This window comes from Littorina saxatilis, linkage group LG9 (assembly GCF_037325665.1).
Source record: "Littorina saxatilis isolate snail1 linkage group LG9, US_GU_Lsax_2.0, whole genome shotgun sequence".
In the NCBI taxonomy this organism is placed as follows: domain Eukaryota; kingdom Metazoa; phylum Mollusca; class Gastropoda; order Littorinimorpha; family Littorinidae; genus Littorina; species Littorina saxatilis.
In genome coordinates this window covers 31472786-31489181 of record NC_090253.1, presented here as the reverse complement: position 1 = coordinate 31489181, position 16396 = coordinate 31472786, and the positions used below count along the sequence as shown (strand labels likewise).

At 41.7% G+C, this 16396-nt stretch overlaps 1 protein-coding gene across 2 annotated transcripts in view; it reads right to left on the bottom strand.

Moving 5' to 3' along the window:
- Nucleotides 1-241: 241 nt before the first annotated feature.
- LOC138975869 (ARF GTPase-activating protein GIT2-like) overlaps nucleotides 242-16396 on the bottom strand; it is a 46620-nt gene continuing 30465 nt past the window's right edge. For both annotated transcript variants that reach the window (XM_070348638.1, XM_070348639.1), the window contains 2 exons: nucleotides 8489-8552; nucleotides 242-7216 (listed from right to left, as the gene is read on the bottom strand). In XM_070348638.1, coding sequence (XP_070204739.1) covers nucleotides 7016-7216; nucleotides 8489-8552 — 265 coding nt within the window. In that variant the 3' untranslated portion in view covers nucleotides 242-7015. The remainder of the gene's footprint in view (nucleotides 7217-8488; nucleotides 8553-16396) is intronic.

Sequence of the window (16396 nt, the reverse complement as noted above, 5' to 3'; positions counted from 1 at the left end):
AAACTCTTCAACTCTCTAAGACACATGCACACACACGCACACACACACACATGCGCATGCACACACATACACACAAAAACAGGCATGAAATGCACACATTCACACACAATCACCAACACATACACACACACACACACACGCACTGACAGACGCGAGAGACAGAAAGAGCTAACCCACACACCCACACCTACACCCACACCCACTGGGTTGGTTTCTTCAAAAAAATCAACATGACATCAGCTGCTGGTAAGAAATGTTTATTTCAGTCATTAAGATGAGAGACTAGAGGGATTGACTTTCACAGGACATGCACAATGATTTTGTTTGTATTTACTAGGAAACAGATGAATCATTTTGGTCTGTACACAATGGTGATTAAGTACATGCTACATACAATGATCACTACAGAACACAGAAGTATAGCAAGACCCACTTCGGAGGAGTTATCTAAGCCACACAAAAAACTACTGCCCTGAGGCTTCCTCACTGGCATCATTTCATTTTGAAAAAGACAAATGCAGCTGCTTAATTCAAATATAATTTAAGGTAAAACTTGAAGAAGAGCATCATAACATCGATTTATTTCTTGCAGTCTTTTTGTGAAAACAAGGGGAAAATATCAAATGAGACTTCTGCAAAGTATTTTATGTTTTTTCTTCTTCCTGTTTTTACTGTGAAATTCAGGTTCTAAATACATAAATAAATAAATAAATTGTAAATGAATAAATCAATGCATATATGATAAATAAATAAACACAAAAAGTTGACAACCTTACAAGAAAACAAAATTATTGCAATATTGGAAGATGATGCTAATCCAAGCGTGTATTTCTTATAGACAGTCATTGATAACAGAATCAGAAAGGACAAAAACTACAAAAGCACCCTTGATTAAAAGAACACCGCCGGCAAAAGCAAAACTTATGTGTCACTACCCACCAACAACTGATAGGAAACTAAAAGCCAGTGATCACCTAGAAAGCCTAAAAGCTAAAAGCTCTCATTTGAGTGTGTTTGGTCATGTTTATCAGAATCATAAAAGAAAGATACATATCTGACAAAACGTTTGAACAAAATGTTTGTTCAGTAGTTTGCTGAATGTCAGACAATACCTCAGCACTAAAAGTATGATGCAACAGATGTACACGGTGCTTGCAAGTTTCAAACAAAGTTTTCATTAAGAGAAGGGCTGGTTTTCAGCAAAGCAGCAATTCACTTTTATGTATAAATAAACATTGCAGAAGTTATATTAAATAACACAAGATGATCATAATCCCTAATTTTCATACACAGCGTAACACACGTACACGTGGTAAATACAAAAGTTTAAATATCTAGCTGGGCATGCAAATAAATTCATGCATTTAAGAGAAGAACGGAGGAGACACATGCAAAGAATGATATACAATGACTTTCTTCCGTTCTTTCTTTCTTTATTTGGTGTTTAACGTCGTTTTCAACCACGAAGGTTATATCGCGACGGGGAAAGGGGGGAGATGGGATAGAGCCACTTGTCAATTGTTTCTTGTTCACAAAAGCACTAATCAAAAATTTGCTCCAGGGGCTTGCAACGTAGTACAATGTATTACCTTACAGGGAGAATGCAAGTTTCCAGTACAAAGGACTTAACATTTCTTACATACTGCTTGACTAAAATCTTTACAAAAATTGACTATATTCTATACATGAAATACTTAACAAGGGTAAAAAGAGAAACAGAATCCGTTAGTCGCCTCTTACGACATGCTGGGGAGCATCGGGTAAATTCTTCCCCCTAACCCGTGGGGGGTACTTTCTTCCGTCCATAACTTTCATCTACTCTACTGTATGGTGGCATGCAGTCAAACAACCATGCAAAGAGGTTCATGCAAAAACAAGCAAACAAACAAAGTAAACAAATTCAAAGAAATCGACATGATCAGTCTTTTTCTTCTTATTCTCGTCAGGAGATAGTAATTGTTATGCAACCTTTTCATGATAGTCGGAGAGGGTTGTCCTTTGAAGCAGTACCCCCAACCTAAACCCAAACCCCCTAAAAATTGCCCTAACCCCCCTAAAAATTGCCCTAACCCCTAAAAATTGCCCTAACCCCCTAAAAATTGCCCTGCACCCAAATATCTATCTGTTTAAATGCTGCCTACCTTTTTTACAATGAGTAACTCTACGTAACCCATCTATTTCAAAACTGAGAAGCTAAACAAGTTGGACACTGCATCCAATTTTACTGACCTGGTAACTTCTAGCCTGAAACTGAGCCCCTGGTACGAACCATTTCATTTCATCAATATTTAGAACAAAGACAAAGGATTTTCCTTTCTTCATTTTCTTCCTTTAATGAATTAACAACTTGAGCAGGTAAATCATGCCCATTTCATCGAAAGTTCACTTCTTGCCAAAAAAAAGTCTTTAAGCAACAATAAATTCACTCATTTCATGCTTGGTTATTTATGCCCTACACCTCTACTATTCCATTTCTTCTGTGAGTTCACGTTATCATAATTACACGACAATCTCCAGTTCAATTTCAGGGCAATAAAAAATGTCCTCATTACTCTTGTAATGAGCAATACAGTGGTACCTGAAATGCAAGGCCCTTTCATGAAGGGTCACCTCCCAAAAAAGGACACCGACTTATCCGATTTTCTATTTGCATGGTCAAAAGATACCTGTCATGACAGGAGCCAGCTGCAATATGGGGACAATTTTGACTGATCCCCCGGGCGTAAGTTACCACTTTATTTGTCTGCAATATGAATGCTATACAGTGTCCTTGCATTGCAAGTGGCCTCTCATGGCAGGTTTATTTTTTCAAGATAATAGAAAAAGGGACAAGAGAAAGTGTCCTTTATTTGGAGGCGTCCTCTTGGCAGAGGGGCCACACATCGCAGGTACGGTTGAATTACGAAATGCTGCAAAAAGTCGCATCTGCAGTAATCATGCTCCACAGACACGCAGTCAAACACACAAGAAAATGACCTGATAATTTTCTCCCAACAAATCATAAGGTCTGTACAGTCATAATCATCTGAGTGAGTATCTACAAAAACAACTAGCTATGTATATGAACTACATACTCATAAAAATTGCACTTTGTTTTGTTTGTCAAGCGTCAAGGCAAACGCCAGCGACTTCACACAATCGATTCAACAGCCAGTCAGTCAGGAAGTCGAAGCGCAGCATGCAACAAGCAGTCAGCCATTTCATCATTTCACTCTCAATTGAACAGGTAGGCTCCATTGTCAGTTACAACAGTCATAATCGGTACATGTTAGCTCTCAAGGCATTTGCTCAGTGTCTAAATGCTGATCTTTATTGTTGAAATTTATATATGCAAGGTGTTCGCAAGCATTCATGTAATGTTCTCATGCTGAACAATTCCATCTCCAACAGAATCAGTAAGCTCCAGAATCAGTTACAACACTTTGTAGGAATTTACCCAGTGCATGCTGATGCTGAAGCTGGGTGGGTATATGCAGGTTGTTCACAAACATTCATGCCATGATTGGATGCTGAATAATCCAGCCTTACTTCACTGAACGGGTAGGAGTCAAGATCAATTCCAGTACTTTCTTTTGGCTAATTGACACAGGCTACATGCGATTGCTCCATGTCTGCAGACCGAGGCTGAAGCTCGGTGGGTATATGCTGTTAGTTCACAAACATACATGTAGTGATTAAATGCTGAATAATCCAGCCTTGCTTCACTGAATGGGTAAGCCATGATCAGTTCCAGCATTCTCATTTGACTGAATACTGGCTTAACTCTCGTGGACATTTGCTCAATCTTTGTATCCAGATGTTCATACACAGGTTCTTCACAAGCATTCATGTAATGATTTCTGAATCAGCATGCTCCATGTCAATTCATGCACTTTCGTTTGACCAGATACATGCTATCTTTGTGGGCATTTGTTCAATGACAATGTCTGTCCGCTGATGTTCAAGCTGCGTAGGTAGGTGTATGCAGGCTGATTACAATCATGCATGTCATGATTTGATGCCATTGAGTGGATTGAGTTTATTTTTTAACACACATCAACGTAAGATGATAACAATTAAGTTCTGAAAGTTGGAGCCATTTCGGTTGGGTGGTCCACATGTTAGCGACGCTGAAGGAGATGCTCCAAATGTCCACCGCGTTGAATGCGCTGTGCAAAATTGTCCACCACGCGGACACACTCTGCCCCTGGAATCCTCCTGATCTTTCTTGTTATTGCAGCTTTTAAGTCCATGATTGTCTGGGGGTTGTCCTCATAGACGTGGTCTTTCAAATAACCCCACAAATAGAAATTGGGGGGGGGGGGGGGGGGGGGTTAAGGTCAGGTGGACAATTTTGCACGGCGCATTCAGGAGTGTCTCCGTCAACGCGGTGGACATTTGGAGCATATCCTTCAACGTCGCTAACATGTGGACTACCCAATCGAAATGACTCCAACTTTCAGAACTTAATTGTTATCATCTTACGTTGATGTGTGTTAAAAATAAACTCAATCCATTCACATTTGTAGCAGTTGTGAGTACTTTTATGGGTTGCACTCATTTTGGGTCACCCTGTACTTCAACTTTTATACCCGACTTATAGCTACATTTCTTCCCATGTAAACAGGCATGTCAACCACCACAGATCTGTCTAGGCTTTTACAAGGGATAAGAGCATACTTGGACACATACCCAAAAACAACATCCTGGCTGATTCTTGTACAGCGTTTTTTTTTTATTTATTGGAATAATTTCATAACTGACACCAGTGCCAATCTGTGAAATGAATTCAACAAAAACCTCCCCCTCTGCACAGCAAGCAGCCAGGCTGCGGAGTTTTGTGGCGGATGCTTTTATCCCATGTAAATGTGGTGCTTGATATGATTGCTTAAACAAGAAGGAAGATATTTTCAATTAGGCAACATGCAAAGCTTGCTTCTGTCATTGTTCAAAACATTCTCACAAGCCATGCTGTGTCAAAACATTCTCACAAGCCATGCTGTGTCAAAACAGAGCTGATTAATAGTACCTTCATGAAACATGCAACAACAACAAAATCAACAGAAAATAAAGAAAAACAGGAAGGGGAAGGGCGCGGACAAAGAAGTATGAGAATAGAACACAGCTACGTGTATTATATTAGAAAGCAGTTAGCGCTTAAAGAATTTGAACACTTCTGCAAAGCGACAGGAATCCGTCATGATTTTAACTCCCGCTGTGACAAACTTGAATGGATTTCTCCTCCACACGGACATGACAGGTAACAAAGCAGTAAGCCTGCTCATTCACAAAGCATTTTCTCGCCAATCGTTCAGGTCAGTGCAATGAAAATGAGTCCATACTGTCTCCGTAATGCAGGTGATTTGTCTCTCATCGTCGGGGCTGGCAGTACCTGAACAAAAGTGATCCTTGGAGCTTCTTCATACACTCATGAGTGTTTGTTTTGCACTAGCTGTGCTACGGCTTTATGGACCTGATGGTAACATGTGCCGCCTAGCCATTTGGCCTTCTATTCCAATGTCGAATCAGCTTACACGACCACAAAGAGTGAAATGTTTCTAAGTTGGCAGCAGCATTATCAAGACCGCAAAAGCTTCCTTTAAAGAGCCTGTAGTGACTTGTTTTGTCTCCGCACTTTTAAGGCAATTTTTGTCCAGCGGCAAAAAGCCGCCCGTTTCTCTAAGTAAACTACACAGCATCTCAACTCCAAGTCGCCTTAAAGTTCACATTGAAAAGACAAAGAAGGCATTGTGTTCGTGAACAATTCTTCACTCACTTATATGTACGCATGCATTTGTTCAGACAAAAATCCTTCTTTCAGTTTTTGGGAAGTCATTGAAAGATGTCCACCTTCATACTGCTCTGGATGCTAAAGCCATTCCTTCGTCTGCAACTATTCAACCACTATCACACAAGCAGGAAACTGGACACAGCACATCTTGCTTTCATTCAAGCAACATGCGATATTGCTGCCTTCTTCATAGTGGTCAGGTTCACAACTTCAAGCTGAGTGGAAGATGGTGATTTGTAACATTGCCAAAGCAGGCACCTTTTCTCAAAGTTCCTCAGAAGAGGACGACTTTTCATGCGGTTTTGGCTCATCATACACAGGTGATGTTTATACATCAAAGCCTCTCAAAATGCCCCGGGTCATCAAAGAACAGCATCTTTTCATACTATTCAAATCTCATCAGCTGTGGACAACAGCAATTTTCATTTCATCTAAGCTCATTAAAAGAGGGTGACCAGTTCTTTTAGGCGGCCTCAAATGTACTAAACTTATGAAAAGGCTGCATCTTTTCATGCAAGTTCCAAGCTAATCACACGAAGACCAAAAAACAAGCTCCAAACAGTCCGAGCTCACTGGAAGAGTGTGACGAGTTTCTTGCCCAATCAAAACACACCTTCTCGTCCTTCTACTCAAAGCTCATAAACAAAAACGAGTCTCCATATGGTTCTAGCTCACTGGAAGAGGGTGACAAACTTATTGGCGGCATCGCAACGACTGAAACAGCATCGATTCATGCAACTCCAATGCTCCTCAGACAACAAACTGTTTCCAAATGGTCCTTGTCCAATGGAAGAAGGTAACAAGTTTCTTGGCAGCATCGCAACGACTGAAACAGCATCGATTCATGCAAGTCCAACGCTGATCACACGAAGACAACAAACTCTCCAAATGGTCCTTGTTTACTGGAAGAAGGTTACAAGTTTCTTGGCAGCATCGCAACGACTGAAACAGCATCGATTCATGCAAGTCCAACGCTGATCACACGAAGACAACAAACTCTCCAAATGGTCCTTGTTTACTGGAAGAAGGTTACAAGTTTCTTGGCTGCATTGCAACGACTGAAACAGCATCGATTCATGCAAGTTCAATGCTCATCAGACAACAAACTGTCTCCAAATGGTCCTTGTTCACTGGAAGAAGGTTGCAAGTTTCTTGGCAGCATCACAACGACTGAAACAGTATCGATTCATGCAAGTCCAACGCTGATCACACGAAGGCAACAAACTGTCTCCAAATGGTCCTTGTTCACTGGAAGAGGGTGACGAGTTTCTTGGCGGCCTTGGCGATGTCGTAGGCAAACTGGATGACCTGCTGGGTCTTGAGTCGAAAGTCTGGCTGCGGCTCCTGGTCAGGGGGAGGCGGCCAGTCCTTGCACTCCTCCCTTAGCCGCACGGCACTCATGGTCAGCTGGTTCAGGGCTTCTTGCACCTTGCGCGTGGAGCACTTCTGCACACAGCAAGAGAGATGTATGTGGTGACTGAGAGAGACTGGGGGAGGGACAGCGAGGGGAAAGCTAATCGGAGGCAAAAAACAAGCAAGGTTACATTTTTGGAAGATTTAATTCAAGACAGAACAACACGTCCACAAGAACCTCGACCTAACGGCCTTTCAAGTGGACAAACAAGAGACAACACCATGTTGGGCACATTCTAAGATAAGTCAAAGCAACATTTCTTTATTTTGCTGTTGTTGTAATGTCTCTTCTTTGTCCACTGCAAAGGCCGTTAGGTCGAGGTTCTTGTGAACGTGATTTTTTGTCTTGAATTAAACGTTCCAAAAATGTAACCTTTCTTGCGTTTTGATTCTTGATTTGGAACATGATCTGTTTTGGATAATTGGAGGCAGTTTTCCTTATTTATAAGGTCAACAGAATCATGAGAGTCTTGAAAAGGGAGAGGCAGGATTGAAAGGTGGTGGGAGGGTGGAGGGGGCATAAAGCTTCTTGTGTTCATGTTTTATATGTGTGTGTGTGTGTGTGTGTGTGTGTGTGTGTGTGTGTGTGTGTGTGTGTGTGTGTGTGTACATTTATGCCTATGAAGGTCTGTGGAAAATAAAATGTGTTACCCAGGTACCAAGCAACTCAAGTGTATTCTGTGTGTGTGTGTGTGTGTGTGTGTGTGTGTGTGTGTGTGTGTGTGTGTGTGTGTGTGTGTGTGTGTGTGTGTGTGTGTGTGTGTGTGTGTGTGTGTGTGTGTGTGATAGTGACTGTGTGGGCATGCTTGGGTGTCTGTCTTTGTCTGGCGTGTGTGCATGTAACAACAAATCTGTCAACATGCTGGTCTATAGCGAATGGTTTAGCATTGAGATTGGCTTATTGCCCCCTCCCCCCCCCCCAAAGCATTCTCATAAATACCATACTAATAACAGTATTCTAGAACACAACACAAAAGCAGAACAGCATTCTTCAAACAAACTAAAGGCAAAAACAAAATGTAAACTGCATTTGAGTGAAGTGTCTGACATTTAAAAATAAGAACAGAAAAGAAAGCAGGACTTCAACACTTGCTTACTCAAAACATATTTAATAAAAGTTAATACATAACTTTATACTTCAACATATCTGTAAAAATATTTCTCATTACAAACAACTTTAAAATAACAGTTTTAGTGAACAAAGGCAAAACCCGTTATAAAATGCAGTTCACATGTTCACATGTTCAAACTCTAACGATCACACATACTCGCACTCATGTCACACGTCCTTCCAAAAAGGCTTACGTTTGGAAACAGAGCAGCCATGTCGGTCACGGCGACATGAATTCTGTCCGAGCATGGAGCAAAACTGAAACGGATGCAAAGCGCAACATGTCACCTCTCTCTACTAGACAAATCATAGCTCAACAAAAATCTACGCAACAAAATCAGAACTCAACAAAATTGAACACAACATCCAGGTCTTGTCAGACAAGACAAAATCAGAACAAAGCTGGAGGCAACATGTAGGTTTCCGTGGACAACAACAAACAACAACAAAAATGACCACAACATCATAAAAGTCAAAAACCAACGCAACATCTGGATCTTGTCCCGACAAATCATGATTCAAACAAAATGATTACACAACTAAAATTAACACAACACCCAAGGCAAAAGGACATGAAAGAGAAAAGCTCATTAAGAACAGGGGAAAAAAAGTCACAGGCAAATAAATACAAAATATCAGTTTACACGAAAAGCCAAATTAAAAATGCTCAAATCAAAATGTAAATATTAAAAGCTTTTTTCCCCCAATTATCCCAGGCAATGTTTCCCTGACTATGAAGCCAAAGGTAACAGACAACACTTGCAAACCAGACTGAAGAGGACACAGTCATGCTTCAGAATACACAACACTGAAAGAATATTCATGCATCAACTGCACAGTTAGGCAGAACATGGGACTTCAGCTAGAAAACTGGCTCTAATAGCAGAGAAATGAAAAGGTCCACGTCGTGCACACATCACAAGCTAGAAGCACAAGGAAGTACAGGCTAATATATATAACAAAAGCAAGGCATTATCTCCAGAACTGGCCCCATGTGAGGTTTGTCGTCAAATTGAATAAATCTCAAAATGTTCACTCTTCTTTTAGTATGTGGCGTCACTTCCACTAGGCTAATACTGGAGATAGCCAAAAGCAAACCAAACGTATTTTCTGTTTTGGTTTTGGAGCCTTTGTGTAACTGTATACTGTCAAGTATGTGTGCTCACTATCAGTCATGTTTTTAGATGAACTAGTGACCCCTGTGTCAGTGTCTTAGCACATGAACGCTATTAAGAAATGCTGTAGTTAGTGTGAAAAAAGAGAGTTGAGCAATGTAGTTGAGCAATGTAGTTGAGCAATGTGTACGAAGGAGTAACAAAGTCAAGCTCAAGTCACACACACTTTCCACAAAGGTTTTCAGTGTCAAAATCATAATCACAGGCAAAATCCTTGTCAGTTTTAACATGGAAGGCACACTCCTCCTTCTGAAAACAGGTCGGATCACCATCATTTTTCTATCCTGCCAGGCTTTTTTTTCTTCTTTTTTTTAAAATCTTAAACATGTGATAAGACCATCCCTCCACTTGGTCGCAATGTTAGTACCATACATCAACACCCTCACTGCTTGCTGTGGTGAGTTGGAATTATTTTAAGAATTACATTTTTAGATTTTTTTTTTTATACAAAATTAACTCTTCAACAAGTCACATAAGGCGAAATTACTACATTTAGTCAAGCTGTGGAACTCACAGAATGAAACTGAACACATTGCATTTTTTCACAATGACCATAGTCCGCCGCTCGGGCAAGAGGCAGTGAAATTAACGAGCCTGTTTAGCGCGGTAGTGGTTGCGCTGTGCTGCATAGCACGCTTTTCTGTACCTCTCTTCGTTTTAACTTTTTGAGCGTGTTTTTAATCCAAACATATCATATCTATATGTTTTTGGAATCAGGAACCGACAAGGAATAAGATGAAATTGTTTTTAAATCGATTTCGGAAATTTTATTTTAATCATAATTTTTATATTTTTAATTTTCAGAGCTTGTTTTTAATTCAAATATGGCCAAGAATCTGTCAAGGAGTCCAAAAAGTGTTACAATTTTTAGACTTTTTTAAACCTCCTTAAATTTACATGAATAAACATCTCGGTATTCCTGTCCTTCAATTGCAGCATTTTATTTTCCAGTCAAGTGTTCGGTTTATCAAATATTTGCAGATAAAGCACAAATGACTATGTTACATTTACACCATAACATAATTTCAAGGTGCTGTCATTTTCCTAGGTTCAGCTTTAGGCAACTGTTTCACTATCCAATGGCTTGATGGCTGAATGTAGAGTTGATCTGTACTAAAGCAACACTTGAAAAAAGTTTCTCCTGTCTCAATATAAGCAAAATCATTTATCCGTTAGTTACTTTACACCAAAGCCCAGAATCAAAGTTACAATTCAACATTTACCTATTTACACTGTTTTTAAAACAATGAAATTCTCTATGGAAGTGCAGAAAAGGTTCCAGTAAATTTTCATGTAATTTGTTTTGCAAACCTTAACCTCAATCATCAGGTTATTGCTTAATTTGAAAAAAGCACGGTCAGCGGTGTAGAAATTATTATCAAATCACCCTCTTTAAATATTTTTACACTATTTTGGTCTGCAGTTTTTTGAGTTACAAACAAGAAATCATAACAAATCCTTTTCACGATAGAATAGTCAGGTTGGTACTCCACTACGGTACCAAATGTTAATTTTACCCATGATCTGTACGTTACTTTACACCAAACAGCAAGTACAAGGTACTGAATTTACATTTAATGGGCTATGCTCACATCAGTTAAACAGTATTTCTAACTTGTTTGTTCTAAGCTACCTGTCTCAAGTCAAAATAAAGGGTTAAATTAATGGTTGTGCCTTTTTGGTTGTGTGTAATGATCTTTACACAAAGGATGGTGTAAAGTAACATACAGGTCCATTTGAAGGGTAATTTGTCTTTTATTTAGCTCATAAACCCTCAACAGACTGTTATGTGCTGTTTTTAGCATTCTTATGTGCTGCTTATGGTCTCAGTAAAAAAACAAGGTGATGTATGTTACATTTACACCAAAATGTCCCAACAGTGGTCCTTCTGTGGTAAATTTTGTCATTCAGTGTGCTTGTTTTCATGTTGAAACAAAGGTTTGGTCTTGCTGGTTGTTCTTAAGCACTGATAAGTTATCTTCTGTCTCTAAAACAAATTCATTGTCATTTTCAAGTATTCTCAGTATGTACGTTACATTTACACCCTTGTCAGATGGCCTCACTTAAGTCTCTCTACAAGCCAACAGGTGCAAGCACTAGGAATCCTGTGACCATAGTTTAACTACCAGGTGTCTGAGGTATAAGAAAACACACACTTTTGTGTATTATGGCATTATTTAAAGACTGTGACAAAACTTGTTTGGGCAAGTAGATACAATTTCATTTACACCAAACGCATATTTTTAACTTAGAAATACAATTAAATTACATCAAACACAACTTTTTCGCTCCATTTAAAAAAAAATACAATCATCCTACCTAATGACTTTCCTCAATGATTTTTAAGTAAGTTTGACCAGAAACATTTTTTTAAGATAGTTTCCCTTTTTTCATGATTATTTACACCAAATGTAACGTACTGACCAGCTAAAAAAGACATTCAAAATCCAAAACCTATGTTCAGATCAAACTTTCATCAATCTAACATATGTTTCTCCATCCATTTCTGGACCTATTAAAAATTAGATTGAGATGATACCCTTATCAGTAACTTGGTTATTCAATGCCCAAGGTACCATGCGTTTCGCGTAATGCCTTGTGTGCCCAAAAAGGTGCTTTTTTTCTTGAACAAAGTCAATATTCTCAGCATCCAGACGACTGACAGACATAAATTTGGTATGGATAGACTCTGCATGAGGAATACTTCATAACTGTATTGTTTATATTGCAGTCATTTATAAACAGAATAAAATACAAAGTAATAAAAGTATCCAGAACAGGATTTTTGCATTTGGACACCTTGACAGATTCCTGACCATATAACATATTTATATGTTTTTGGAATCAGAAAATGATGAAGAATAAGATGAACGTACTTTTGGATCATTTTACAAAATATTTTTATCTTTATTACAATTTTCAGATTTTGAATGACCAAAGTCATTAATTAATTTTTAAGCCTCCAGGCTGAAATGCAATACCAAATTCCTTCAAGTGAAGGCACAAACAGGCATGCATTTGCCTCAAAATTAAAAACATCATGCAACGGATTGCTAACAAAATACAACGGTGGATGCCGGGGGTGGATGGGGGGTAAGAAATAGTTGGCATATGCCCGCTGCGCCGCGCTGGTAAGGACTGACCACAATGTGTTGCTCTCCCGTTCTTATAGACCCCCGCTGATGCATCACACGTGCAAGCCCCCCGGCAACATGGACATTGCGGCTGGGCTATTCTCCTTGACTTTCACAAGTCCTCCTCTCCCCTCTCTTTCTAATTACGGGCCTAAGTGTTGATATCCTGCTTTACTACCCTCTCTTCCCTACCTGCCAACACTGATCCCTTTAGGCCTACCTCAAGTATCTAACATCCTCCTCCTCCACCCGCGGCTAATCTGTCTCGTTTAAATAGAGTTTATCTGACGCTGTCCGCTCTATCTAAACTCACACTTAAACTACTCACTTATCGCCCCCCCCCCCCCCCCCCGGCGCAAATCAAGAGCACACGATAATCCCAAAGAAATGACACTCCTCTTTCTCTCCCTCTTATTACTTACAGTTATACTCACACACCTGCGCGCGCACACACTCACATACACCTGACACACACGCAATCACTCTCGTGCGCACATACATCACACATAGCGAAGTCATGTATTGATTTGGGCAAATAACGAGGGCAGTTTATTCAAGAGAATACCATCTGACAATGAGAGATATCATTGTGCAGTGATAAGTCCCAAATTAGAGGTACTACTCGTTATTCAGCCCAACTAAAGACAGTATACTAGGTTAGAGGTGGGAGGTTTAGGATTGTTGTGATGTTATACATGAAGGAGTTGCCTGGGCTACATGTGATCTGTAAGATGATCTTTTGTGGCAGCTGGTCTAAGTAGCCTAAGTACGCGTTGCTTTTCCAATCCCCCATCACCTTGACAATTTCCCCCGGCACACCACAACTCAACGCCCACGCGGCACCACCCCGCCGAAAGCTGTGGCTGGAGAAGTTTCCCCCAGCAACAGCGGTAGTCAAGCGCAGTTTCTTATTAAAGTCTGATCCTTTCATCGGGAAGACCTGCGCCTTGGGGTCCATCGGCCCCAACAAAGGTAACACAGCGGTCACGGCAGACACTGGACACAAGGGATGGAGTGACATTGCCGGGAGCTTAATTTCAACAGAGCGCTCTTTACGCTGAATCGTTTTGCTCCATTGGAGCGTTATTGACATGCCCGTACCCAGAATAACCACCTGGTCTCTTGTGAGCTGCTTACAAGGATCGAAGTTCCCGTTGTCCTGAAACAAGTTCGATCTCCGGAGAACTCCGAAAAAAAGCACCAAACACGCAGCCCAGAACACAATATCTTGCCTACACTCAAGGTCCAGCTGGCTTTTTATTATGTGTAGTAATTCAGGGGTGATTGGGGTTTTCTTATCAGTGGCACACCCCTTGCATTTTTCGATGCCCTTAAGTGTTGTCTGGACGTACCACGAGTCCCTGAATGGGTGCGGCACGCCGCTTTCAAGATGAAGAATGCGAATAATGTTGATGTATTGCTTGATGGAGGACGGTTTCAAACCTCGGGCTAGGTACGCTGCGTATTGCGCAACAGTCTGCTCGTTCACAGGCACTGACATTATGTCCATCTCCCCACAGAAACGTAAATACGAGGTAAGGTGGATGCGGTAAGTCTTCCTAGTGTTATCAGAAAAGGCACTTGCTCTGTAATCCAACACTTTGCCGTCAGTTGCGCCCCTAATGGGGGCTGCTGGTCTGAAAAACAAGGAACAACAGGGCTTGGTCAGACATATGGTCACACAGGTTGATGTCGGGGGGTCTCCCCCGGTGCCAGAATGTCAACAGACGCACTAAGTCTTCGCGCCGTCTGGGCTCATGGAGGCGGGAAATTGTGTCAGCCATGATGTTTACACTACCAGCCACATGTATCGCCGCGATTTTGCAGTTCACTTTTGCACATTCCCACGCCATTTTACGGAGCAGACTGTTCACATACTTATTAGTCGATCTGCCCTTATTAATGATAGCTTTTGCGACAGTACTATCGGTATGAATAATCACTTCTTGTCCGCACCACATCGGAGCCCATCGTGTCACTGCTTGCACCACAGCGCACACTTCTTTATAGTTAATATGTAGCTCCTTTGCTGCCTGCATGTCTTTTTCAAAGATGGTGTACTGCCAGTCACCTTGCCAAAAGGCACCCGCTGCAATATTACATGCATCTACATGAACATGCTGTTTTGCATTGTGAAAATAATATACTGTGCCGTTAAATACATGCATAAAAGAAAGCCACCATTGTACATCCTTATGAAATTCGCCAGATAGTTTCGCTTTGTGTCGCTGCTGCTGAAGGGGTTTAATCGTGTCCAGTATCCGCCGCAGAAAGAATTTTCCTCCTCTGACAGCCTGACAGGCCCAATTAAGGGACCCCGCTATGCTTTGTAGCTGAGTTTTTGTCGCGCGCTTCTTTCCTCGGATCTGGAGGAGTCGCTGCCGCAGTTGCTGCAACTTGTCACTTCCAAGTGACAGGGTGTTGTTTCGCGTGTCGATGTCGACACCGAGAAACGTGATACGTTGAGTAGGCCCCACCACCTTCTTCCAGCTAATGTTGAAACCCAGTTCCCTCAATAATCTAATTAAAGACAGTAACATGTCATTGCACTCTTGTCTGGTAGCTGCTACCAGAAGAAAATCATCAATATACGCTAACACACCTGGCATGCCTTTCCGTGCCATGCATCTGCGAATAGCTTGCGACAGGCGATGGAAGTGTGATGGCCCTACGTTGCTGCCAAAAGGCAGCCGACTGTCAAAGAGATAAGTAGGTTTCTTTTCACCTGTGAAATGCCATTTCAGCCCAGTCATACAATAATCGTCCGGACTGATGCATACTGACCGATAGGCGGACTGCAAGTCTACTTTTGCACACCAATACCCTGTCTTCGCTAGGGCGCACGCGTCAGATACGGTTTGAAATTTAGCTGACTCAGGTATAGAATAGTCGTTCATTGCCCTACCTGTGGGTTTGCTAGCGTCATGGATCAACCTGATGCTGCCATCATCCTTGGGAATCGCAGCGATAGCGCTTACCACAGTTGGTTTTCTACTAGCTACAATGTAATAACCTTTTTCTATCTGATCTAATAGCTCTTTTTCCACAGCTTTATGGTGTTCGTTCGATGACCTATGGTTTGTTTGCTCTACGTCTAGTACGCCTGCCCTACTCTCTTCTGTTACACGGAAACCGTTTCTTATGCCATCTAATAAAAAGGTTTTGTCGTGATCGCCTTCTAGCACCTTGTGCCACATTTGAGATTTAGCATTAATGGAATCACTATTTCCGAGAAATTCGCACTTATTGGAATCTAGCTGAGGGAACGGGCTGTTGAAGGTGGGGCCTACCGTTTTGTCGGCAATTCGTTGCGCTGTGTCCTAGGCTGGGGAGGTGGTAGCTGTCACTTTGTGGTCCTTGCCGGGGTGGCCCATGCCGCAGGTGTCGCAGACGTGGAGGAATCTGCAGCGGGACCCATAGGGACAGTCGCCTTTGTTGGTATACAATAAGCACACTTCCTTCCCGTTGGGTCCCGCTGGTCGCCGGGAACCGCCGCTGGCCGTCGTAGCCTTGCCGCCCTTGTTGTCTTGGACGCCATGCTGGAGCCGGTCCCGCAGGATCACCGTGGACAGGTGGGGGTTGGGGGTTCCCCACTTGAATCCGCTGGACGACTGGCGCCTTCTGTACTCGTCGTCGTACAGAAGCACCGACTGCCACAAGTATCTGGCCCCCAGCTCGCCTATCATCTCTGTGTACCGGAGGTAGGCGGTCGAGTCAAACCCGGGCTTCTCAGCACTCAACTTCGCCATGATGCGTGCGTTTGCCACAATCCAGTGGCAGGGGGAGACTTTGT